The sequence below is a fragment of the Gymnoscopelus braueri genome, assembly GCF_963280865.1.
Source record: "Gymnoscopelus braueri genome assembly, chromosome: 5".
Taxonomy (NCBI): Eukaryota; Metazoa; Chordata; class Actinopteri; order Myctophiformes; family Myctophidae; genus Gymnoscopelus; species Gymnoscopelus braueri.
This window is the reverse complement of record NC_137606.1, coordinates 37,866,850-37,891,973: the sequence shown is the minus strand read 5'-3', so window position 1 is coordinate 37,891,973 and position 25,124 is coordinate 37,866,850. Positions and strand designations below refer to the sequence as shown.

The following is a 25,124-nucleotide window of genomic DNA, read 5'->3' as shown; positions in this document are numbered from 1 at the left end:
TGTGCTCTCTGTAGCTGCCTGTAGATGCCGCATGTACACAGAGCTGGCCGCCTACTGGCCAAAATGTAGGTTACAATGTCTTTTAATCCAAGTTTAAAAAAAAGTTATGATACTTGAACGCATGAAAGCTAGCCTATTCAATGGCCCAACCCATTTCTTATATTGGTGCAAAGTTTGGAGACAATTGCACAACTGGTGTGCCGTGAAAGGGTGGACGGATAAATAAAGGACGCGTTACGAATTCTAAATGTAAGATACTGATGGCTGCAAGCTACTTACACAGCCCTTTTGGCCAGTGTTTCTCAAAGTGGGGTCCAGGGACCCCCAGGGGTTCTTGAAAAATAATCCAAAAATATGTATGGGGGTCTTGTTTGACAACCTGCCTTAGGCAACCAAGCCTGGCAGATCTAGTTTGTGTTGTTATGGGTCATATTTACCCTGTCATAACTATACAATGCTAACAACTGTAAATTGTTCCCAGTTTTGCCAAAATTTGATGTGAAAGTAGAAGTACATGAGGAGATAAGCATCGAACAAGAGGAATTCACAGCTGAAGTTTGTGCAACGTGAGTACAGTATGACATATATCAACTTCTCTCAGTGTAAATATACAGTATGTTTTTGGACATTCTGTCTTGGGAGTTTTACATCAAACATTGAGAAATGGCCAAAGATCTATTTTAGAGAAGATATGGGGGACATTTTGAGTAAATGTTTTATTGATTATATTTTTATTGTATGGGTAAAAAGGATAAATAGATGGAGGACAAAGACTTTTTCATGAGGGCATGTATACTCCTTACGTTATCAGGTACACCTATGGACAGCCTGTGCCTGGTAAGGCAGAAGTGGAGCTGTGCCGACCACTACAGCGAAATGTTTACACCGCCCTTATAGCTACCCCAGAACATCCAGAGGGTGTCCCTGACGTTATTGCACCCTGTCATAAAGAGAGTAAACAGGTGACATGACATGTTAATGCACCAACTATTTCACCTCCTTTGTGCAGTAAAAAAAAAGATACACATTGATGCGTGCGCGTGTGCATGTGTGACAAACACACACAGATTAAGGTTTTAACTCTATATTGATTGCGAACGCGGAGTGGACCAAGTGGAGCTTACTATGTCACCGTGCTTGGGTTGTGTGTGTGTCTGTGTGTCTGTGTGTCTGTCTGTGTTCACGCTCTCATTGGCTTGCGCCCCCATGTGACTCGAAACTCTGTGCTGAAATGCCAGCAGCTGCACTGCCTGTATACAGCCGGCAGAGTGCGGCAGAGTGCACTACTACAGTGTGGTTGAAATATAGCAGCCACAGTCAATCTGCATTCGCTTCCAGCGTTCGTGCGTCTTACTTGTTATTTTAGTGTACCACTGAGAATACTCAAGTCTGATTGGTTGGATGCTCTGCATTATTTTCAGAAAGCCACACACCTTTAATGTAACGGCCTCAACACCATTCTAAATGCATACACATAATAACAAAAATATACTGTATTAACAGTCATTTTCAAAGATTATCTACAAGGCTCTGAACACTCATACAAGTGTTTTCGGTTAGTATAGTCTTGATGCTCACGCTTCCAGTCAGGTTGAAGCTGAGTGGAGCGTTGCTGACAATTTCATCATATCACAAAAACCCATGACCAATCAGAATGATTATAAGGTAGAGTTGCATCAGCACTAAAAGGAGTGAGGGGAATCTGTCAATCAAACCTTATTCATGGACACACAAACAGCCCTGGGAAACACACACACGCTTCAGCTTCAAAGTAAAAGAAAAGTGAAATGGCTGCCAAAGTGGGGTCAATGCACGGCGCTTCTTTCCTATTGGTTGCCGCCTGGTCAAGGTTCACCAAATGTTGAACCTGATGCTTTACACTTGTCGGACTACACACGCATCAATATAAAAATATAAATATACTGACACATACTATTTATAACGATTGATCAATTGATCGATCGATAGATATCTAATCAACTCCAAGCCGTGCGGTTATTGACAAATATGCATGAATGTAACCTTTATTAAACCAGGAGAGTCACAATGAGGTCCGAGACCTCTTTTGCAAGTTGAAGCTATAATAACAACAAAACAAGGAACAATATGATAAAAGTATTGTGCATGACCCTCACTTAAGAGTGTTTTCTTTCTCTCTCTCTCTCTCTCTCTCTCTCTCTCTCTCTCTCTCTCTCTCTCTCTCTCTCTCTCTCTCTCTCTCTCTCTCTCTCTCTGTATGTTGAACAGACGGACAAGAGTGGCTGTGCCACCTTTACTTTCAAAATGTCAACTTTCACCACACTTGCCCAAAAGGTTCTTACTGATAAACTGCATCTTAATGCTAAAGTAGAGGAAGACGGAACAGGCAAGTCTTAACTGTTTAACACACAGTTTCCAGAAAAGCAATAAGATTCAGTAGCTCATCATTCAGTGTAATGAAATGATTCTAACATTGTGACTGAAATTACAATTTTTTTCTCCACAGGTATTACACAGCCACAAGGGAAAGTGATCTCTCTCTCTTATGCTATTGGAAAACTTTCCTTTATTGAAACACCCAAGGTGTATGAGGCCCAATCAGTGATTGAAGGAAAAGTAAGTAAAAACATATATGGTTTTACATCTATTGCTTCAGTACAGTTCTACACACCTGACACTGGCCATATGCATTCTGTATAATGTTGTTTTGTATTTCCAACTCTCAAGGTCAAGGCGCTTTACTTCAATAACACACCCATTCCTGACATGTTGGTGTACATGTTTGAAGGTAAAAGACATTCAGCACGTAACATAGTGAACCTCACAACTGACAGTGATGGTGTGGCCAATTTTTCATTCAACACATCCACAACATCTGGAGGAGACCTCTTTCTCAAAGTAAGTCAGCGTTTTAACGTCATGCATGTGCCATACACACACACACACACACACACACACACACACACACACACACACACACACACACACACACACACACACACACACACACACACACACACACACACACACACACACACACACACACACACAAACACACACACACACACACACACACACACACACACACACACACACACAGACAGACAGACACACAGACACACAGACACACAGACCCACAGACACACAGACACACAGAACGGCATGCCCATATATGGCCATATACTGATGACATCAGCGATACAGATACAGAGATCTCCATATACACAACAGGTACCCTGACAATGTGTACAATCAATGGGTATGGCATAACCAGGTAGGGCATGCATTCGTAATTTGCATCATTCCTTAGTAGAGGGCAGCGGTCTAGTACAAAACATTTGTTATAAATCACATATTTTTCTTTTCTTTTTTGCTGTGATCAAGGCTAGCGCAAAACCAGTGTTAGAATACCGTGGATACAGAACACCACACTATGTGGAAGGGGAACATAAACTGTCCCTGGTCCAAGAAGCCACAGTTGACACCAAGACAGTGAGCTCACTGGAGGTGAAGAAGACAGAGAACCCACTGGTCTGCAATGGAGTAAACCACATCACCATCCACTACACTGTAGTTGGAGAGACTGCAGGCCCCGTGGACCTGATGTACCTGGTGAGACACACACACACACACACACACACACACACACACACACACACACACACACACACACACACACACACACACACACACACACACACACACACACACACACACACACACACACACACACACACACACACACAGTGTCAACCTAGCGTACCTATTGAGATCTGATCTGGTAACAGGGAACTCCACTTTCAGCATACATACATTATGTTATTGTCTCCGACAGGCCGAAAGGCATGGCGAGAGAGTATGTTTTGCCCCCTGTCCGTCCGTCCGTGTGTCCGTCCGTGTGTCCGTCCGTGTGTCCGTCCGTGTGTCCGTCATTCTGTCTGTGTACAGCTAATCTCCGGCACTGTTGGCTTGCTCGCAGTGAAACTGTGCGCACACACTCCCTGGATACCACAGCAGAACCTCTGCCCCAAATCTTTCACATGGGCCTTTTATAGCGCCACCAGGAGGAAAGTACTCCTACAGATTTTGTCCAAAAAACCCGCAAATCGGTACACAGTATCTCTATAGTCATTAAACAAAAGAGCTCTTTCAGATTTTTCATATTCCATCCTGATTGGCTAAAATGGCTTCCAAAGTTTGCAGGAGTGTTTCGTTTTGAACAAAATGCCTCAAATCATGAACATGCCATTTCCTTGAAATTTTGCACGCATATTTCCACTATGCCGAGGAAAAAATGCCACTTGAAATTTTTCAAATCAGCCTCATGGTGGCGCTATAACAGGCCGATTCATGTTTTTGAACTGTTTTTTTCAACTGCACCGATCTGTGTAAAACTTTGTAAGCGCAATGCCCTGCATTTTTCACATCTGCCTTTTATAGCGCCACCAAGAGGCCGAATTATGTAAAACACCTTTTCATATTACTCCTTCCGATTTTATCCAAATTTCACGCAAATCAGTACACATGATCTCTATAGTCATGTGATCAAGACGGATGTGTTTGATTTTTCATATTCCATCCTGATTGGCTAAGATTTACATCTAAAGTTTGTAGTAGTGGCTTGTTTTGAACAAAATGCCGCAAATCATGAACGCAGCGTCCGATTACGGTCAAACTTTACACGCACATTCACACTATGTTGAGGAGCAAAATTATGTCACCCAAAACACATTGGCCTATTATAGCGCCACCAGGAGGCCAAAATAACCTACCTGACCTGGCGGAGACCTGTGCTCCGAGGAGCACTTTTTCTAGTTGATTACTGGTTTCACAACTGGTTTCTGCTGGAATGTTGAAATTAAGTCTGGTAATCTGATTCCTTTGTAACTTTTTTGATTACCTTGTCTATCTGTAGAATGTGCAGTCACTAAAAAATACTTCTGAGCCATGTGTATCTGTAAAATGTAATTTTTATTTGCACTGTGCTGATGTTATGAACAATTTCTACTCTGCTATTTTTGTTTTTATTGACAAAATATGCATATACTTGACCATGTACACGTAATTATGATAAAACAAAAAAGAGAGCTTATTTCCAGTCTCCTCTCCTCATCATTCTGCCCATTCTATCTCAATAGATTTTATCCAGAGCAGCTATTATCAAGGAAGGACTTGTAAGCATTCAAGTGCTGGATTCTTCAGGTAAGTAAACAACAGCATACTCTGTGTGGAGTTTGCATGTTCTCCCTGTGTCTCCTAGGGTAGTTAATACCCTCACAAAAACATGTAGTAATCCTGGTCACTATACTGCCTCCTCCTGGTCAGCCGGGGCGCCTGATGGAGGGGAAGGGAACTGGTTGGAATAACGTGTTCCTTCCACGCGCTACGTCCAACCAAGGAAACTCCCCCCTGTCAGGTGACAAGAAGGTCAGTTGGCTCTCATGCATTGAAGGAGGCATGAGCCTGGCCTCCCTAGGCTGCTGGGTGGAGTGTAGTGCCCAGGATCACTTAGCAAATTGGCACCGGGTGAAAAAAGGGTTACAAAATCAAGGGATAAAAATTATAAGTAAACAACAGCAACACATAAAACAGCACTGATTGTCTATCATTTACAATAACTAAACATAATTGAATAAAAGGAAAACAAATAAAACATTCTAGCTTTTGATAATGTACATGGACAAACAAACAGTAGGTACTAAGAACTAACCATGACACCATTTATGATAATGATGTAAAGGATTATTGAGCACCTCAAACAATGTTCATTCAGCTTCAGCTATCCATAAGCAGCAGTCATTTACATTTGTAATCAGTCAAAAATCAGTCAAGAGGCTATAGCTACAGCTTCTTCTCTTCTCTTCTCTTCTCTTCTCTTCTCTTCTCTTCTCTTCTCTTCTCTTCTCTTCGCTTCTCTTCTCTTCTCTTCTCTTCTCTTCTCTTCTCTTCTCTTCTCTTCTCTTCTCTTCTCTTCTCTTCTCTTCTCTTCTCTTCTCTTTAAACTGCTGTGTGGTTCCAGTCACAGAGGGTGAGATCTCCTTCAAGTTGGAGGTCACCCCAGAGATGGCTCCATTGCTCCAGGTGCTTGTGTACACAGTCCTCCCTAGTGAGACGGTCATTGCTCACAGCGCAGACTTCACCACAGAGAAATGCTTCCGTAATAAGGTCAGTTCAAGTCTGACCTTTGCTCTCTTTTGTGCCAATGTTCATGTGATCTCTGTGAAGGATTACAGTAACATTGCCAGAAGAAGTATTCAATTTGAGTGGGGCTATCGTGAGTCATTACAGGTGTCAATGTCTTTGTTCACATGTCAGGTGTTTCTGGAGTTCTCTCCATCCACGGCGATCCCCGGAGAGAAGAATACATTGCAGGTGTCAGCCATGCCAGGCTCGCTGTGTGGTGTCAGTGCCATCGACCAGAGTGTTCGTATCAAGGAGCCAGGAAAGCAGCTCAATGCAGACAAGGTATGACCTTCCATTCAATGCAGACAAGGTAAGACCTTCCACTTAGCTAAAAAGGTCCTTCTGCACACCCACTTCAAGGACAGGTGCGTAGGAGCATTTATTGCGAATACACTGCACTGACTGAGGTCGCATTGACCTTCATCAGGTACCTGATGAAGGTCAATGCGACCTAAACGTTATATTCTCAATAATACTTTGGCTTTAGGTGAAGACGGTGTGTGGGATCCCCTTTTTTCAAGACCTTCCATTTACCTGCCATCACAATCACATGCCGTAATTTGCGTGTTTTTGATGCTGTACCTCCTTTTATGTGCTCAATCAAGATGAAAAAGTCCCCATGCGGTTTAATGTATTTTTATCTGATCATGATACAGTATATCTTGTATTATCTTCATCACTACAATCATCATCTATACTGTCATGATTTTGTCTCTAAACTATTTTTCTTTGAACAGATTTTTGAACTGTTGCCAGTCAAGAAATCACAGCGTATTCCATATGAACTTGAAGATGATGAAGGATGTTTTCCTGTGAGATCAAAAAGATACGTTATGCCCTACCCTGGACACCGTGATGATGACAAGGATGCTTACGCTGTGTTTAAGGTATTTCTATGCCTCAATTTCAACTTACTGTATATCGTCAAGGATACATTTCTGCTTTTCATTTCATTATCGTTATTATTATAGTTGAATTGCCACTGTGGAATACATATTACTTTCTACTTTACCAGGACATGTATTAATTAATTGATTTATCTAGAATCTGGGACTGAAGATGGCAACAAATTTGCTTACAAAAATACCTGCCTGCATCCTGTTCAAAGGAATAGAATACCACAATCGTAGAAGTAAGATCCAGATGAGTATTATGTAACAAGCATGAATTCAGCTGATTTCAGTGTATTATCATTGTCTAATGCTGGGTGAATGTTATGTAGTGTTTCCAGAGGTTTACAGACACGAAGTGTATTATAGTGATAGCGTTAGTACCAGAAGTGGTGGAGGCGCTGCAGGGGTTGGTCTAGGTGGTGCCGGTGGTTCTTCAGTTCCGCCACCCATACAGACGATCCGCTCCTTCTTCCCAGAGACATGGATATGGGACCTGGTGGAAGTGGGGTGAGGTCACAAAGCTACAACATGAACATTACATATTATCTTTTAAAGGCAGTTCAATTATGTTAGTTTATAGAGTTCAGGGTTTTTAGGTACAGCATGTTAGCCAGATTGTAGATCGGCTATTTGAACTATTTTAAAATGTTTTTCAAAATAGTAAAAAATGGCAAAAGAAGTTTAGGGATAAGGGGTAAGGCGGCGTGCAAGATAGGGAACAGCTAAGTTTGTAATGAATTTGAGTTAAAATAAATTTGTATTAAGTAAAACAAGGCTATCGCCTTTAACATCTCGCCCCACAATGGTAGGGTGACTTCACGTGATGTGGGACAAAAAAGTGGGACAGCTATACTTTCACATCTACAAAATGAATCAATATTCTAAAGTGATCTTGAAATGTCTCTACAACACGTCTTGCCACTAAACAATGGTTTGGATTCAGTTCAGCAGCATATAACATTTCTCAGTGATAAATCGGTTAATGGAATTTTAAGGCAACTTGTGCGACTGGATCATAATAAAATAGTTTAAAGATGGAGTGCCATGATATTTTTCAACCCTAAAACCTGATCATAAGGTATTATTATTATGTAAGGATTTTTTTCAACAAAAAAAAGTGTACAGTAAGTGTTAAAATGTTGTTTTTATGTAGACACACCCACCAGTGCATTAAGTATACCTGGTTCTCACCTTAGCACCTCCTCCACCACCTTAGCACCACCCACCTGTCCTAGTCCCTCCTCTTCCTCATGCCCACACCTGTTGTGTTATGATAATGAGGGGGAGGGTGTGGGCTTTGTGATGTCACTAAAGCGCTGTTTCTCTATTGGCACGTTTGACCCTCATGGTTTCAGCCTCCAGGAAGAAACTCCAAATAGTCAGAGAAGACATAAAACACCATAAAAACACCACCGGGGGGCTTAATGAAGTTCTATCAACCTCATAGACACATGAAAAACAGAAAAAGTGCAAAAACATGGCACCAGCTCTTTAACTACTGGTTGAAACACACAAAGTGTTTATAGGCTTAAAATAAGACTTTTATAGGCCTACAAGCATTTTCAATCTGGCTGAATTATTTACTCTAATTAGTGGATTAGACATCCGGTCCACTAGGGGGCGAGACAGTAAGTCCAGCTGTAAAGACTGTAGTTTCTACTCCATTAGGCTATATATTTCAGTTCAGTTTGAGTTATGTCGCTTACGTTTTTATTGGCTTTAGCTCTGGTCATTTTATTTGATGTTAATTGTAAAGATACTTTATCAAAAAGGAAAAACCTGGAACACAAGGATCATCTTAAACAATAGTAATGGATGTTTTCAAAAGCAAAGTCTTCTTCAGAGTTCTCAAGTTAACGATACTTGATGTAAACTGCCTACTCATGAATATTAGTCACATCAAACGCAAAGTCCAGCCACACAAAACTGTAGCTTTTGTGTACACGGTACATGTGTAATACTGAATATCATGAGTAAGATGTCTCACTGTGGTATACACCTCCAGCGGATTCCTCAGAGGAACGTTCCATTACGCTAGCTAGCTCTGGTTGGCCACTGATGTCCAGTAAGGGGTGCAATGCTCACTGGACGGCCTTGCATGCCGTGCAGGTTCCTATTTGACTAGGAGCATGCGCAGGCACACGCATCGATTTAAAACAACTTTAAATTCACACCTCAACAAAGTTTACAAAGGCTCCCGACTCACACCAGGGAATTAACATAGGAGCCTAGATGCATATCAATTGTCCATTGTGTGACCTGTAGTGTAGATGTTAAGCGACGTGCGCGTCATGTCCTTAAAATAGAGTGCAACCACCTTCCAATTCAGCATTGCAACACTGATATTAGCCTGTCTGTCCATCATCCTTCCATCCAGGGATTCAGGAAAAGAGGACGTGTCCCTCACTGTCCCAGACACCATCACCACATGGGAGACGGAGGCTTTCTGCTTGTCCTCAAGCGGCTTCGGTCTTGCTCCTCCCAAGGAGCTCAAAGTCTTCCAGCCCTTCTTCCTGGAGCTCAGCCTGCCTTACTCCATCGTCAGGGGAGAGAGATTTGTACTGAAGGCTACTGTCTTCAACTACCAGTCCAGCTGCATCATGGTACTCTGTCTGTCTGTCTGTCTGTCTGTCTGTCTGTCTGTCTGTCTGTCTGTCTGTCTGTCTGTCTGTCTGTCTGTCTGTCCGTCCGTCCGTCCGTCCGTCCGTCCGTCCGTCCGTCCGTCCGTCCGTCCGTCCGTCCGTCCGTCCGTCCGTCCGTCCGTCCGTCCGTCCGTCCGTCCGTCCGTCCGTCTGTGGAGTGTGGAATGCCCTGCCTATAGGGTGTACCAACGTCGCGTCACCTAAAGTTCGCCACGCTCCCTTTTCGACGCTACAGCCCTTGAGGGGTCAGACTGTACATAGAGACGGGTTTAAGACTAGAGAGTGACGGTGGTTTGTGTTTGTAAACATTAACTTATTTGCCGACTACATAGTGATCAGTGCACACTGTACATGTGTGGCTGGTCTATGAGAAAGCTGTTCACATGTCGCAGCTCTCCTCTTGAAGATTGAATACAGTGTGAGGCTAACAATGTATTCAAGAGAAGAGACTAAGAGGCTTGGATCTCAGCTGTACGACACAAAGAATTAACGTTCAACAACCTACCCAAGTACTGTGCCCAAGGACTGTGATTGGCCAGTGTCACATGACACATGTGCATAGCCCTATATAAGAAACCATAACTTTAAAAAAACCATAAATTTGTTTTTTTAAAGTTATGGTTTCTTCCATCATAAAGAGTGTTTCAATAAATGTATTTATTCTTTGTACATGATTGGTTGACTCCATTCAGTATTGTGATTAGCTAGCAAGACACCGCCCACTTCACACAGGGTGTGATTTTTATTAATATATATATATAAGTGGGGCGCCTACAAATCCACGCCCACTTTTGACACAGTGCCGCTACTCGAGGTCCTTTAGAACGATGAACTGCAGCTCTCAATGCAATCTCTATGAGAGGCATTGTAAAATACCGTAATTTCACTGGTTAACTATTGAGGCTGTAGCGATTTTTTTTGTGTTCTAGTAAACTGTCCCATTCGTTTAATTTATCCTTTTTAATGTCCCATATCTGTCATCTCGATATACTACCCACAATATACTATAATATACTCCATCAGTGTGTCAAAAGTTCTAGCTTCTGAAATCTTACGTTTAAGTGGTCGCATGGTATATACGTCACGGACGCGTCCCTTGAGGTTTTCAATACCCAGAAAACCGGCGAAAGTGGCCGTTTTCAATATGGTTTGGTCATTATCTCTGGAACAGAAGGTCCAATCTGCTCGGTTCAAAGCTTGTTGGATGCGTGACTTTGAGGACATTAAGCACACAATGACACATTTTCGGGTTGTTTGGGGTTTCTAGGGGAGGCGAGATCTTAGTTGGGCAGGCGACCGCCTGTCCTGCCTCTACAGTGGGTACGCCACTGGTCGGCGCTCGGCGCTCGTAAAGACAGGGATGTCACTGAAATGCGAAAACTTGTCTGTCTGCCGTCTACCCTCTGCTGTGTTAACATTATGGGTAACTCGTTAAAGTGGCAAATTAAATGTGAAACACATCAACTATTAAGAAAACAAGAATATGTTGACAAAGACACTCCATACATTTGGAAACATATTTTTATTTAAATCAATATCGTCTCCAGTTAATGTAGGAATATTTTAAAAGTAGGCTAACTCTCATATCCTCTCATAGGGGATGCATTGGCAGCTGCAGTTCATAGTTCTCACGGACCTCGAGTAGCGGCGCTGTCTCAAAAGTGGGCGTGCAATTTGTAGTTCCCGTGTTGGTCTATCCAACCATTGTCTCTCTTCCTCAGGTGAGTGTGACTCCCAGCCCCTCATCAGATTACACTCTCATACCCATCCCTGATGAAGAGTACTCCTCCTGTGTCTGTGCCAACGGACGCAAGACCTTCCACTGGACTATGGATGCCTCTGTCCTAGGTGAGACCTGAACTCTATTTATCTTATACTACAGTTTGTCATATTCAAACCAGTAGAATGAAATAATATGTTTATTACCACACTCATGGAAATTTGCCTTTGGGTTTGTGTGGGACATACTATGGCACATAATCAACCCCCCAAATGACACAACGACAAGTTATTTTCTGCCCCCTATCTGCATATTTTCAGAGATGTTGACAAATTACTTGACTGTTGTTTGTGGATGTTTCCAGAGGTTGTCAATGTGACGGTGAGTGCTGAGGCAGTGGCATCCCATGCGTCGTGTGACAACGAGATAGTCAACGTGCCAGAGAGAGGTCGCATCGATGTTGTCACACGCTCTCTGATAATCAAGGTAGGAGGCAGTTGTGACAGTACTGAGCCTTTGATAAGTTTTTACTTCTGTTTTAAGTTTAATTAACGTTTTTTATTTTTTATTTTTTTGCTAATGATTGAACTGAAATCATTTTCTGCCTTTCTCTCCTTTCAGGCAGAGGGAACAGAAGTGACCAAGGCATACAACTGGTTGCTGTGTCCAAAAGGTGAGTGTGGAGTGTAGCTGAAGCGTGTTCAATTCTTTTCAACATGAAGGTGTAACAGCAAAGATTACAGGCTTCAGGCAAAGAAGACGTAACACAGAAAGGCCCACTAGCAGCTGCTAGAGTCCATGCTGATCTTTATACCCAACTGGAAATTCACTGAATCGCTAGAGGAAAAGCCATGGGGTCACCAAAATCAGTATAGGGTTAATCCTGGAATCTGCCTGTTACGTTATGAGATATCTTTGAGATATTTGTTGGGGCTTTTTTTGCCTTTATTGATAGTATCAGTGGAAATTGACAGGAAACAGGGAGAGAGAAACGGGGAGTGACACGCAGCAAAGGTCATCGGGATAGGGATTCGCACATGCGACACGCTGCATTAGAGCCTGTATGTGGTATTCGCCTGGGCCGCTAGGCCAGCGGACGGCCCAATCTTGTGTGAAACATTTGAGATTTTGGGTGGATCCCACTTGTGAGAGCGTGAGGCTCCAAAATGTTTATTTTATTTTACATGTATTAATTTTTTATAATAATAATAATAATAATAATAATTATTATTATTATTACCCTTATTATTACCCTTACTATTATTATTATTATTATTATTATTATTATTATTATTATTATTATTATTATTATTATTATTATTATTATTATTTACAACCATGTTGTAATTGTAAATTCCAACGTTTATGTGACTAATGGGATCATTTCATGTCTCTGTCATGTTCGTGTTTTTCTCTGTCTAGGAGAGACATTGACAGAGGACATCCAGCTACAACTCCCTGACAATGTGATTTTGGGATCTGCCCGTTCTTCTGTATCCGTCCTCGGTAAATAGACATGTATTTTCCATTCTTTTGTATTTAGTGCATTTTGTCTTCATCACAAACTGCAGTGGGGAAAGACAGGTTAGAGAAAGGAGATTACCTGTGATGTAGTTTACAAGCAAGATTCAAATCCCATTTCATTGCAACTAGGTCCCAGCTACTGTCTCTCACTCCCACTCACTCCCACAATGTCTCCCTTTCATCTTTCCTATTGTCTGTCTCTCCTACAGTGTCTCTTTCACATCTTCCTGCTGTCTGTCAACTTCTTACCGTCTATCTCTCTGCTACACTGTCTCCCACACAGCTGTCCTACTGTATCTCTTTGTTCTTCACTGTCTCCCTCTCATCTGTCCTACTATCTGTCTCTCCTACACTCTCCGCCTCTCAGCTTTCCTGCTGTCTGTCTCTCCTACACTGTCTCCTTCATAGTTTCCAGCTTTCTGTCTCAACAAGTTGTCCTTCATAAAAAAAACAGTCTAACAGCCTCTCTCTCTCTCTTTGACGACAGGAGACATCCTGGGCCGTGCCATGAAGAACCTGGATGGACTGCTTAGGATGCCGTATGGATGTGGGGAACAGAATTTGGCGCTCTTAGCTCCCAACATCTACATCCTGGAATACCTGAAGAACACAAACCAGCTGACACCGGCCATCAAAGAGAAGGCCATACCCTTCCTGGTCAGCGGTGAGTCCAACTCTCCTTTATCTGGATTGTTTTCATTCGTTTGTGGAAAAATATGTCAACTATCAACTTACTTCCAGAGTGTGATGTCAGCAATCTACCTAAAAAAATATAGGGATTCATGTATATTTATCATGTATCATCACCCTTCAACACACCTGTGGCTCGCCCACAATGTTGTGTGTTTTCCTATGTATTTAACATGGCTTTATAATTACCATGAATTAAACAAAATCCATGATTTTATAATAACCATAAAGTAAACAAAACTCAGGACTTTATAATAACCATGAAGTAAACTAAATGCAGGCTGCCAGAGGCAACTAAACTACAAGGACTATGGTGGTGCCTACAGCACGTTTGGAACTGGACAAGGGAACACTTGGTGAGAATCCTGTATATGAAAATCGCCTAATGGATGGGTGTTCCTTGGGGGGCACCCCGTCAAATGCACATTTATGCTCATACAACTTCAACAGTACATAATGTAGTAACACCGTTTTTGTCCATCATCAGGTTGACTGCATTTGTCCTGAGATCTTTTGTCCAAGCGAAGTCTTTCGTCTTCATCGACCAGTCGAACATAGAACAACCAAAGACCTGGCTGGAGAGTAAACAGAAGAGAAATGGCTGTTTTGAACAATCTGGAAAACTGTTCAACAACAGAATGAAGGTATGAGAGAGGAGAGATTGGGTCTATGGTTCACCTACACACAGCGTAAAGAAGTGCATCACCTTACTAATATAACATGTTTCTCAAATATATTTAAGAGAAGAGGTATTGGGGAATATATCTAACTGTGTTTCTAATGCAGGGTGGAGTGTCAGATGAAGTGACTCTCAGTGCTTACATCACTGCTTCGTTCCTGGAGATGAATTCATCACATTCGGTAAGTCATCTCTTCCAGCTTCCAGGAGGTGACATGCCAGGCACATACAGTATGCTAATCTTGATTTGAACCCACAATGTCCCTCATGCTCATCTGTGCTTCACATTTACAACTTTAAGTTTTTCCCCCCAAATGATGCCCCTGAGTTTATGACTTTGAAGACACAAGCTTTAGACACGTTACACTGTACTTCAGACATGTTACACTATGCTAATCCGGGTTTGTAACCTTGGTATAGTATATCAGCGTCCGGATGGCATAAGGTGATATTTATTATTGATTGTATAGCGGGTTGCATCATGGACAATCTGGGAACCCATCGTCAAAAAAAGGAAAAACAACGCCCTCTGCTGTTTTTTTTACGTTTGACTTGACTGTGGGGGGAGTGATTAAATAGACTGACGATGACTGGAAACCGGCGTTTGACTTTATGGAGTTTTTATTACTTGATAGATAGATAGATAATGAAACGCTATACAACAAAACAAAATGTTACGTCTACTCTACTGTATCTCTCTCTCTGTCTCTCTGTCTCTCTCTGTGTGTGTGTGTGTGTGTGTGTGTGTGTGTGTGTGTGTGTCTCTCTCTCTCTCTCTCTCTCTCTCTCTCTCTCTCTCTCTCTCTCTCTCTCTGTCTCTGTGTCTCTCTCTCTCTCTCTCTCTCTCTCTCTCTCTCTCTCTCTCTCTCTCTCTCTCTCTGTCTCTTTCTCTCTCTTTGTCTGTCTCTCTCGCTCTGTCTCTCTGTCTGTCTGGTAAGCAAGATAATTTCATGTTCCTTTCATGTTCACCAGTCCATGTTTCAGACATCAGACATCTCAGACAGATGTTAAAGGTTCCTATAGCTCTAGGCTTAACTCATAGAAGCACAAATTTCATCATCTGTTCATCCATCTACCCAATACATCATCAAATGCCTCAGTCAATTGTGACTGTCTGCCACCTAGTTATTTTACTGTGTGGTATTGCATTTCTGTATTTGTATGTTTTTACTGCAGTGCTACTCATATGAAGTCCATTTGCCCCTTAAAAGCAATAGTTTTTTGTTTATTCTGGCTGTAATGCCTGTTTGTGTCTCTCTTTAGGATCCTGTGGTGAAAAGCCTGTCTTGTCTGAGGGAGGCCATCGATGCGTCCATGAAGACCAACACCTACACTACAGCTCTGCTGGCCTACGTCTTCTCTCTGGCGGGAGACACGGAGACACGCTCAATACTCCTACAACACCTGGACAAGATTGCTTCACAAGATGGTGAGATAGAAAAATACATTTATATCACATACAAATGAGATAGTAAAGATATGACAAAACCTTATTTACTCAAGTGTAAAATTCACTTAATTAGCACAAATAAAGTATTACTGTATTGCTGCATCATTTACTAGTAAAAGTTGATTTGATGAATGGTTGTTTTGTTTTTGTGTGTCTTGGTGGTTCCCCAGGAGGTTTCCTCCACTGGTCTCAGACCTCGGACGACACATCGGCCTCTCTGTCCGTAGAGATCAGCTCCTACGTGCTGCTGGCCAAGCTTGCCAGCCCTGAACCTAGCGCTGCAGACCTGGGTTATGCTGCTCGCATCGTGAGGTGGTTGGCCCGTCAACAGAACTCCTACGGTGGCTTCTCCTCCACACAGGTTCAGCTCAAATATCTTTTCCACGGTATCTGAAGAAAGACTGCCTTCCCCACCTTGTTGGGCTATTTGCCCCTGTCTTAGAAGTTCTAGGTGTTCCTGTAGATGGCGTGATGGTTAAAATGCTCACCTTTGAACCACTCAAGACCCTTGCTGGTCTTTCTCTCATTTACATGTCCTCCTTTGCTTCCCTGTCTCCCTCTGTTCTGCTACTGTTAATATGTCAGAAAACACAGATGCTGTTTATTGTGGTCAGCTTCCTTGCAGCTATCGTTATAGTCTGCATGCTCTACAGGTACGTCTTGATTATGTTATGCCCCATGTGAACATGTGCTTTGTAGGACACAGTAGTGGCTCTTCAGGCCCTGGCTCGCTACTCTACTCTGGTCTTCACCCAAGATGGCTCCAGCACTGTGACGGTCAAATCCTCCAAGGGTGACAAAGTCTTCCATGTGGATCAGAGCAACAGACTGCTTTACCAGGAGAGGGCACTGCAGGATGGGATGGGAATGTACAGCCTGGAGGTTAAGGGCACTGCATGTGTCTCAGCGCAGGTCAGCTCCTATCTGTCCTATAACAAGAACAAATGACATAAGTAATGTCATTGTGACTGGAATAGCCTACCGGGTTGTAATGGATTCACACTAGGTCTGATTGATTCTAATCTCTCAAGAACAGATTCTGCTCTGCGTTGGAATCTGTCGTGAAGGCTCGTCATAACATGTACGCACTGGGCTACAAGTGGGCGTGCCTTCAGATCAGGAAGCAGGCCGCGCTTTACCCAATCAAATGTAGTGGGCGGGATTCACGTGTCCGTCGATCTTTCCCCCTCGAAACAAACCCAAACTAATTTAACAATAGCGTCCGCGGAGCAGACAAAACCACGGAAAGATATTCACATTTTAACTTACTCTTTCATCATAGAAACAAGTGGGCTTATAACCAAAACGATCCATGTTCTCTGGGAGAAGTGGTGTTAGTGTTCCGTGTAGAAATATTGTTAGTGGGAATGAGAACATAGTGGCACCACCGGAAGTGAAAGCTGAAGGCAGACCTTTGCGCACGGGTGCTACGTCGCCATTGTCCCAGAGCCAAGTAAGATAGTACAAACAGCAGAGGGCGCTGTTTTTCATTCTTATTTGGTTCTGGGTTCCCAGATTGGATTGATTCGAACCGTTCCCGAGTATGAATGCCCTCCCCCACTGGCCAGGATTCACATTAGTAATGTTTTTCCATAGTACGCTTCAATTCAACTGTAATGGTATAGTGCCTCAAGGGAACGCTGTGGACTATGGGGCTTTGGGAGATAGAGAATGTCATGTGACAGAAGAAGAGTCACTTGTCAGAGTTTAGAGCGAATAATAAGGTTTGACTTTGTTCCTGGCGTTACCTTGAGTTGTAATAATAACAGAACAATAATGCATAATCAAAGCAGTGCACGCTGGCGATCTTTGATACGTTGTTGGCCAGGCAACGTAACGTATCAATAATTTTCACATGACAGCGACATTGACACATCCTTGTTATCTTATAAGAAGCCTCTAGCGTGTGCCGTCGAATGTACAGTGTCATATAACAGGGACGTCACTGACTAATCCTAGTGTCTTTTTTTTTGTTTTGCTCGTGCTATACTGAAACACTAGCAGGATTATTATTATTATCAACATTCAAGTAGAACTATCAGAAGGTATACGTCCCAGGTAAAATAATGCGTCACTCACATGATATGATAATGATATATGAATAGCAGTCCATGCCCATGTTTTAGTACGTAGCAATATTTGTAGCATCATTATTTAATTAATCATCAAACGGTCGCGCAAAACGCCCACATTTTGACGAAACGCCCGCATTCTGACATATAAATGTTGGACTGGGCTGCTATCCCAGTCAAAACTGCACTTATTCTACATGCCTTGTAGTTGTAATGATGTAAGGGCTCTTTACTCTTCATGATTGTACAAATCAAACTCTACTTGTTTCCTCAGATTTCTCTTAACTACAACATCCCAACACCTGTTGAGGAAAGCAGTTTGTCCATCAAGGTCACACCTGAGGCCGACTGCAGCAGCAACTCTCTGAGAAGGAAATTGACTCTGAAACTACAAAGCCTGTAAGGATCACCTCACCTGTAGGGACAGAACTACAGCCATGTCAATGATACATTTCATACACAACAAAATCAATGTGCTGCACAGAAAAAAGAAATCCACACTTAATTTTTTATTTATATGTTACAGAATATACCAAAAATATTGGGAAGAGATTTTGTGAATTCTTGTAGATTCTTGTAAAATATATTTTCAAAAATACCTACAGATATACTGGAAATGAAGAAACTACAAACATGGTGTTAGTTGATGTAACGATGCTTTCTGGATTCGTCCCAGACCCAGAGTCTTTGAAAAAGGTGAGTTATTGTAAACATTTTTGCCTTAGTGAGAAAACCTTTTAACTGTATTTTGTTGACGTTAACATTCGATCACAGATAACCAGTTCAATATGATGGTTTCTTCACAGCTGAAAAAGGCGCTGCTGGTGGATCGTGTAGAGCAAAAGGACGACCACGTCATTATGTATTTCAAAGAGGTGAGAGACCTTTAACCCCAAGGGTAAAAATGTAACCTTACAGGTAATTTACAGTCTGAGTTGAATTAACACTAGTTACTGTTTTTTATGTTTTTTATAACATAGCGATCTATGTCAACACTTTTCCTAAAATCTTAACGTACCAACACACCTGTACAACACAATTGCCAAAACTACTGCAGGAGAATAACAAATATGTAATATAGCTGTTGGTCACCATTGTGTGAAAATACAAAATAGATAAAGAGAAAAAGGTACAGAAGACATTAAAAAAGTCTCTTTTAATCTGCATGGTCTTCTGCATTTGGCCATGTCTTCTCATCCACATCACACTTTATATCCTCTGTGGTAAGGCACATTGGGAGGAATCTTTCGGCATGCCTGTTAAGACGGCTGTTTCTCAACAGCAATAAAAAAAGTGTTTAAATCTTCAACTGTGGTTCATTCACTTCAACTTGAGTACACAAATTAGGTTTGGAACATGAGATTATATGTTCTGACTACCGTGTGAAAGCTCAGACAGAAATGCAGCAGTAGTGGTCCTGATTCAAAGGAAACTCAGCAGTACTAGGTGTCTGGTCAGATAGAAAACCATCATATGGGTCCAATTAGTAATAGACAGCCAGCAGTCCTAGGAGTCCTGGTAGGATAAAAAGGACCAAGGACTATGGTTGGGAATCACTGGTATATAATGACAGAATATACATTAATATATGGTAAATACATTAAGCATATAACATACTCTTGATAATCTACATTTCTGCCAACAGTTAACAAAAGGCATACCCATCAACCACGTCTTAGAGCTCATACAGGAAGTCCCAGTTCAGAACCTGAAGCCAGCACTGGTCAAGATCTATGATTACTACCAGCCAAGTGAGTACATGTACAGTGTTACACAACCTCTCCTATGGCTATCTGCATAGACTACACTACACAACAGTGATCTACTGATTTAGAAGGCATTATTAGAATCAGCCTCAGGTCTTAATGGGTTAATATAGCATCAAAATCAGTTGAACCACATAGACTATTTGAAAATAGCCCGAGAACCACTGCATTTAACATACTTTTTCTCTCATCTAAGGTTTTACTTTTATTATTATTTCAGTTTAATAGATTTACATGAATCAATATTGGGCAAAAAATGCCTTAACAAGGTGTTCTGCTGTTTTTAACATTAACCCTATCAGTTCAGTTCCTACTGCAGGACTTATGTCATCCCTTGTCACCATCAATCAATCATACCGTAAGCATACAGTGTGAGTTTCTTTTAAAACTCACTGTTGCAATCTGTTGTTGTTGACGAAGTGTCATGGGTTCAACTCTAGCCCAGACAGACTTTAATATCAATATTGTGCTTATTCTAGACAGCAAGAAAGCAGTAATGAAAACATGAACATTTTTCACAAAAATGTGTACTTTCCCATTAGCAGTTGCACCAGTGACTCCCCAAATTCTTTGCGATGGTATCTCACATACTGTATAGTATTCATAAAAACTAAAATACGTTTTGGGGAATCATTTTTTTTTGAGAATGTGTAATTTTGAAAATATATTTTTAATATGAGGTGAGGACTGCGACTGGCATAGCAGTGTCAGCTGAGCTGTGTGGTTTGATGTGATTGTTCTACTTTTATGGGGATAGATTTATAGAGTAATAGACAGAGATATTACACAAACTGTGCTCTAGATGGCTGCCACCTTCGGTGCAGCTGATGCTGCTACAGCGCTACTCAACCCGCGGTCCGCGGGCCGCATGCGGCCCGATCGCAGCGTCTTGGCGGCCCCCTCATGGTCAAAAAAAAAATATTTTTTTTTTTTTAAGCACAGGATAAAAATATACATTACCGTTCAAATATATGGGTTGCTAAAACATTTTTCAAAAACAAACAGACAGACATACATACAGGTGCGTCAATTGTTACAGGTATAATGCATAGTTTTCTATGCATTTCGGGTTTTTGGGGGGGTTTGACCCCCAAATTTTTCCGGCCGCGCGGCTTTGCCGCGCGCCCAGGATAGGTGTCTGCCACTGGACATACACACAACACAAAATAAACTGGTACAGTGAAAAGAATATGATGTCAAAATGTACATTTTCTTGTGTGTTACAAAATCGAAAAATCCAAAATAGGACCGTCATTTTTATGGCGGCCCCTTGGACTTTTGGTATTTTGCTGAGTGGCCCCTGAGCCATCTTAAGTTGAGTAGCCCTGTGCTACACCAATCACAGCTCACCTCACGCTACTACGTGCCGCGCATACAGAGTACACGTGAAAGCACACAAAGCTCACTTTAGCACATCGCTGGTGCCTCATTTACAAACTGCACACCTAATAACTTTTCTATCCATAGATTCAGATTGCACAGGGAAGCTACACCATTATTAGACTCTTGTTAATTATTTAAGTGTGTAAATACAGAGACAAGAGTCCTCATGAATTGCATTCATTGCAATATAGTCATGACAAAAAGATATATATTTGTATTTTCCTATATTAGGACAATTCTGTTTATTTTACAACACTTAACCATGGCCTCACAACAACAATTTGCATGTCCAAATTTGGAATCTTATATCAACTTGTACTGTCTTACAACTTGTAATTGATGCAGAAGATGTACACTGATCTAGAACAGTGATTAAACTGTTGACCAGATCTACGTTTGAGTTGTCCCGATATACGGCATTAATGGACACCTGCCAGCTAATCAGAAATTTACGTGTCTTTGTTTCATGCAGGTGACAACAAGGAGACCGAATACAGCTATCCTTGTGATACACAGTAATGACCATGCATTATGTCACATAGCCAGCAGTTCAGCAGGTATTATTACCGTAAAGAATGTACACATTTACACATTGATTGCTCATTGTGTTCCTGTTCTATATATGCAGGGTGAGGATTTGAGTGCATCTAAATTAATCTAATCAAAATTACCTAATTATCCGTACTTTTAAATAGTATGCAATCATCTATTAACTTTTTACCCCCTCAAAGAGACATTTTCTTTGCACAATGAATAACCTTAAAAGTGTTGGAAATTTGCATAGTTATAAACACTATGTTCAACACATCAGTTCCATGTTCTGACAGTTATGTAAAATTCACCCTTTTGAATAAGCAAATACAAATAAAATGGATGGATTTAGAATTGTTTAGTGGTTTCTTTTAAATATTCTCTTTTTTACCCATCCAACAGATGTTCGAAGAGAACCATCACCACAACTCATTCTTCAGCCTATAATTGAATCCAGTGACATTGAAAATAGACCTAATTATTACATTATCATAAGATAATAAATGTGTGTTCTTCTGTGTACTGTATGTGTATATTTACATCACGTTTACACATGCATTGTGGGTCTCACTGTGTTAGTGAAAGGGTTGGTGTACCTTTACATGTTTCTAACTATTTGCATTAAACAGAGTAGGTCTTTGTGCAATGTGTAGCATATTGTGTTATTACAGCACTTATTAGATGAAGCACCATTAGTAAAAAAAATATTTGAAATTAATCAAAATAAATTCTACAAATGATACTTTGGAGAAAACCCACGTCAGACTCGGAGCATCATGGAGCGCATGTTGGTTTCCCATGTGCACGCGCACAACCTCGTGAACAGTTTCACCATACTCAGTCCTGATCATTAAAGTAAAAGTAATTATCATTACATGCTCTCTAAAGTACTATACTATGTCAGGTTTAATAAGCACAGCTGTAACAGGCAATGTGTCCAGTGTAGTACAAGATAAAGCAAGTACTCCCAACTTCAATCTGAGGCAAGGTTTGGTTGGTTTCCACTTACTGGAAGGACGGAGTTGGACTTCAGCCCTGCTCATGCACCTTCTCACAAGCAGGGTTTTAGTTATTTAAAATTAATTAAGATTAGTACCTATATGGTTGTTTGGTAGTTTGGTTAGTATGGTTATAGTTATTATGGTTTAGTCATGGGTTTGGTGTTATTAAGGTTAGGGTAAGTATGGAGGGCATTCTCTTGTTCTACTCCACCTTTCAGCAGGTCGCAGGCAGAGACGTTTCAGTTAAAGACATATTTTCCCTAGGGGGCAGATGACCAATAAGAATAATGAAAGTTCGACAATGTGCTGAACTGGTACTGGAAGCAATATTCAACCACCAAACACAGTTGCTGCGGATGGTTGGCACTTGGCTGAGGAGACGGGTGCAAAGAAACCCAAAACAGAGCTGAAAACAGAAACCTTTGATTTTCATAGAATGATTGCATACCAACAAAAGTGGACTGTATGTAGGGTGGTTTCTAGTACATCCCAAATGTTTTCACTGGTATAAATTAGGATAATAGTGCTCATTTGAGTTTAACGGCTGAATGAGGCATGCAATTTAAAAGTACAGATCATTAGCTCTCCACAAATATGATAGTACTTATGGCATGAGACTTCTAGTGCAAGATTATATAGTTCAGATACACTTACTGTATAGACGAGGCAGGGGAGTCTCAAAAAACGGTAAAAAAAAAAATACGGAAAGGGTGGTTGCATATGCTCATTTGGAAGAAATATTTATTCATAATGTTGGGCAAACTGTAAGCCTATGATTATTATGTTTTGAAGAATGCACAGGAAGACTATGTATTTCAAGAAATAAATAATAGGAATACTTTTGTGTTTGTTTCTTTATGTAGATTTTCTTTACATTAGTACCCAATAAAATAAATATATACAAATATATTTGTTTATTTTACTTTACTTTTTATTTGTTGGTGGAGAGAGTCATTTAGACCTATATACTGTATAAATACCAAACAAATATTTGCGAATACTTCTGTGTGCAAGAATTCATTCATTTTGAGACTGACACTGACTCCATAGATTTATCCTGTGGACACAAATCTGTAGTCTCCAATCACTCAGTGGTCACACCCAGCTGAGTCTAATTAATTGACTCAGGTCAGGTGTGACAGTTTATATCAGCCATCACTTCCAAGTTCCACCACATACATCTTGTTGCGATACTGTGTGTGTGGGTGTAGCAGTATCTCAGAGGGAACTGAGTCTGTCTGTTCCTTCAGTCATGTCTCGCTCTAGGGTTCAGATATGGACATGGATTCTGTCTGCCTGTTTAATCTGGATTTGTATCAGTGAAGCAGTTGCAAGACCGTAAGTCTAGCTCCATAGAAGCTCACAGATTTAAAACAATAACAGCAGCAGCATTGAATGTTGCTGTGCAGTATATCATTGGATTTGAATGCCTGCTGGCCTGCTGGGTTGACTATTTTGTTCTTGGAACAGTATATTATATTTTAGGCTTTTAGCCAGTGGTGGAAAAAGTACTCACATTTCTTAATTAAGTATCCATACTGCATTGTAAAAATACTGTTACAAAGTCCGGAATTCAACATTATGAGTAAAAGTAAAAATGTATTGGTATCGAAATGTACTTAAAGTAGAAAGTACTCATTATGCAGACTGTCCCATTTCACAAGTTTTCAAATGTATAAAAGTCTTTTGAAAATAGCAGATTTACAAGCTCACAATGCGTAGCCATGCTACAGTATGCATTGTGAGCTTGTAGATCGGCTATTTTCAAATGGCTGACATATAGGGCTGAAGTGGCTAATGTGGATTGTTGGTTGTGGTTGTTTTGTAGTAATAATCTAAATCTGCAAAGTAACTAAAGCTGTCAAATAATTGTAGTCGAGTAAAAGTATATTTGCATCTGAGATGTAGTGGAGTAGAATTAAAAGTACTGAAAATTGGAAATGAGTAAAGTTGGAAATGAGTATAGTAAAAATACCTCAGAATTGTACTTAAGTACAGTACTTAAATGTAGGGTAAGTGATATGTTTTGGTTAAAACAAAACGTTTTTTGTTAAAAGGTTAAAGCACTATATTGTGATAGTAATTCATTGCTATAGAGTATTTGTTCAGTAACAGTTGTCTCCCTGTCTCTCCATCTCTTTAATAAACAGAAAATACATTTTCTGGTAGGTGACAAAATCTCAGCCAATCGGGAGAAAGTACCCATTTATCAGCTTATTTTTATAGTGTTCCAGTTCCAATTTTGTCTGCTAATTTCTTAGTGTCATCACTTAAGTTCCAATGTCACTTGTTTAATCTATATCCTGACTGAGTTCTCTATCCTGATTGGATAAAATTGGAATTGAAACTGAAACTGAACTGAAAATGCATTTCCTGTTTAATAAAGAGGTGGAGAGACATGGAGACTCCTGTTACTGAACAAACACACTATAGCAGTGAGGACTATCAGAATATAGAGCTATTTAACAATTATTTTAATCAAAGAAAATCACTTACCCTACCTTTAAAGCACTACTCTGATAGTAATCATTGCTATAGAGTGTTCAGTAACAGGAGTTTTCCTGTCTCTCCAGCTCTTTAATAAACAGAAAATACATTTTCAGGTAGGTGA

At 40.9% G+C, this 25,124-nt stretch overlaps 1 protein-coding gene across 1 annotated transcript in view; it reads left to right on the top strand.

Annotated features, from left to right (window-relative positions):
* Positions 1–21,533, top strand: part of LOC308085896 (alpha-2-macroglobulin-like) — a gene marked incomplete at its 5' end in the record, with an annotated part of 33,767 nt that extends 12,234 nt beyond the window's left edge. The window contains 29 exons of the mRNA XM_080429211.1: positions 482–566; positions 812–962; positions 2,248–2,365; positions 2,486–2,595; positions 2,707–2,877; positions 3,364–3,591; positions 5,118–5,181; positions 5,999–6,144; positions 6,295–6,444; positions 6,900–7,049; positions 7,207–7,294; positions 7,385–7,562; positions 9,433–9,658; positions 11,419–11,545; positions 11,782–11,903; positions 12,039–12,090; positions 12,840–12,923; positions 13,429–13,605; positions 13,912–13,987; positions 14,119–14,275; positions 14,418–14,492; positions 15,574–15,739; positions 15,931–16,121; positions 16,460–16,672; positions 18,107–18,231; positions 18,438–18,528; positions 18,639–18,707; positions 19,478–19,583; positions 21,454–21,533. Of these exons, the coding sequence (XP_080285337.1) occupies positions 482–566; positions 812–962; positions 2,248–2,365; positions 2,486–2,595; positions 2,707–2,877; positions 3,364–3,591; positions 5,118–5,181; positions 5,999–6,144; positions 6,295–6,444; positions 6,900–7,049; positions 7,207–7,294; positions 7,385–7,562; positions 9,433–9,658; positions 11,419–11,545; positions 11,782–11,903; positions 12,039–12,090; positions 12,840–12,923; positions 13,429–13,605; positions 13,912–13,987; positions 14,119–14,275; positions 14,418–14,492; positions 15,574–15,739; positions 15,931–16,121; positions 16,460–16,672; positions 18,107–18,231; positions 18,438–18,528; positions 18,639–18,707; positions 19,478–19,583; positions 21,454–21,500 (3,743 nt within the window). The 3' untranslated portion in view covers positions 21,501–21,533. The remainder of the gene's footprint in view (positions 1–481; positions 567–811; positions 963–2,247; positions 2,366–2,485; positions 2,596–2,706; positions 2,878–3,363; positions 3,592–5,117; positions 5,182–5,998; positions 6,145–6,294; positions 6,445–6,899; positions 7,050–7,206; positions 7,295–7,384; positions 7,563–9,432; positions 9,659–11,418; positions 11,546–11,781; positions 11,904–12,038; positions 12,091–12,839; positions 12,924–13,428; positions 13,606–13,911; positions 13,988–14,118; positions 14,276–14,417; positions 14,493–15,573; positions 15,740–15,930; positions 16,122–16,459; positions 16,673–18,106; positions 18,232–18,437; positions 18,529–18,638; positions 18,708–19,477; positions 19,584–21,453) is intronic.
* Between the last annotated feature and the right edge of the window lie 3,591 nt (positions 21,534–25,124).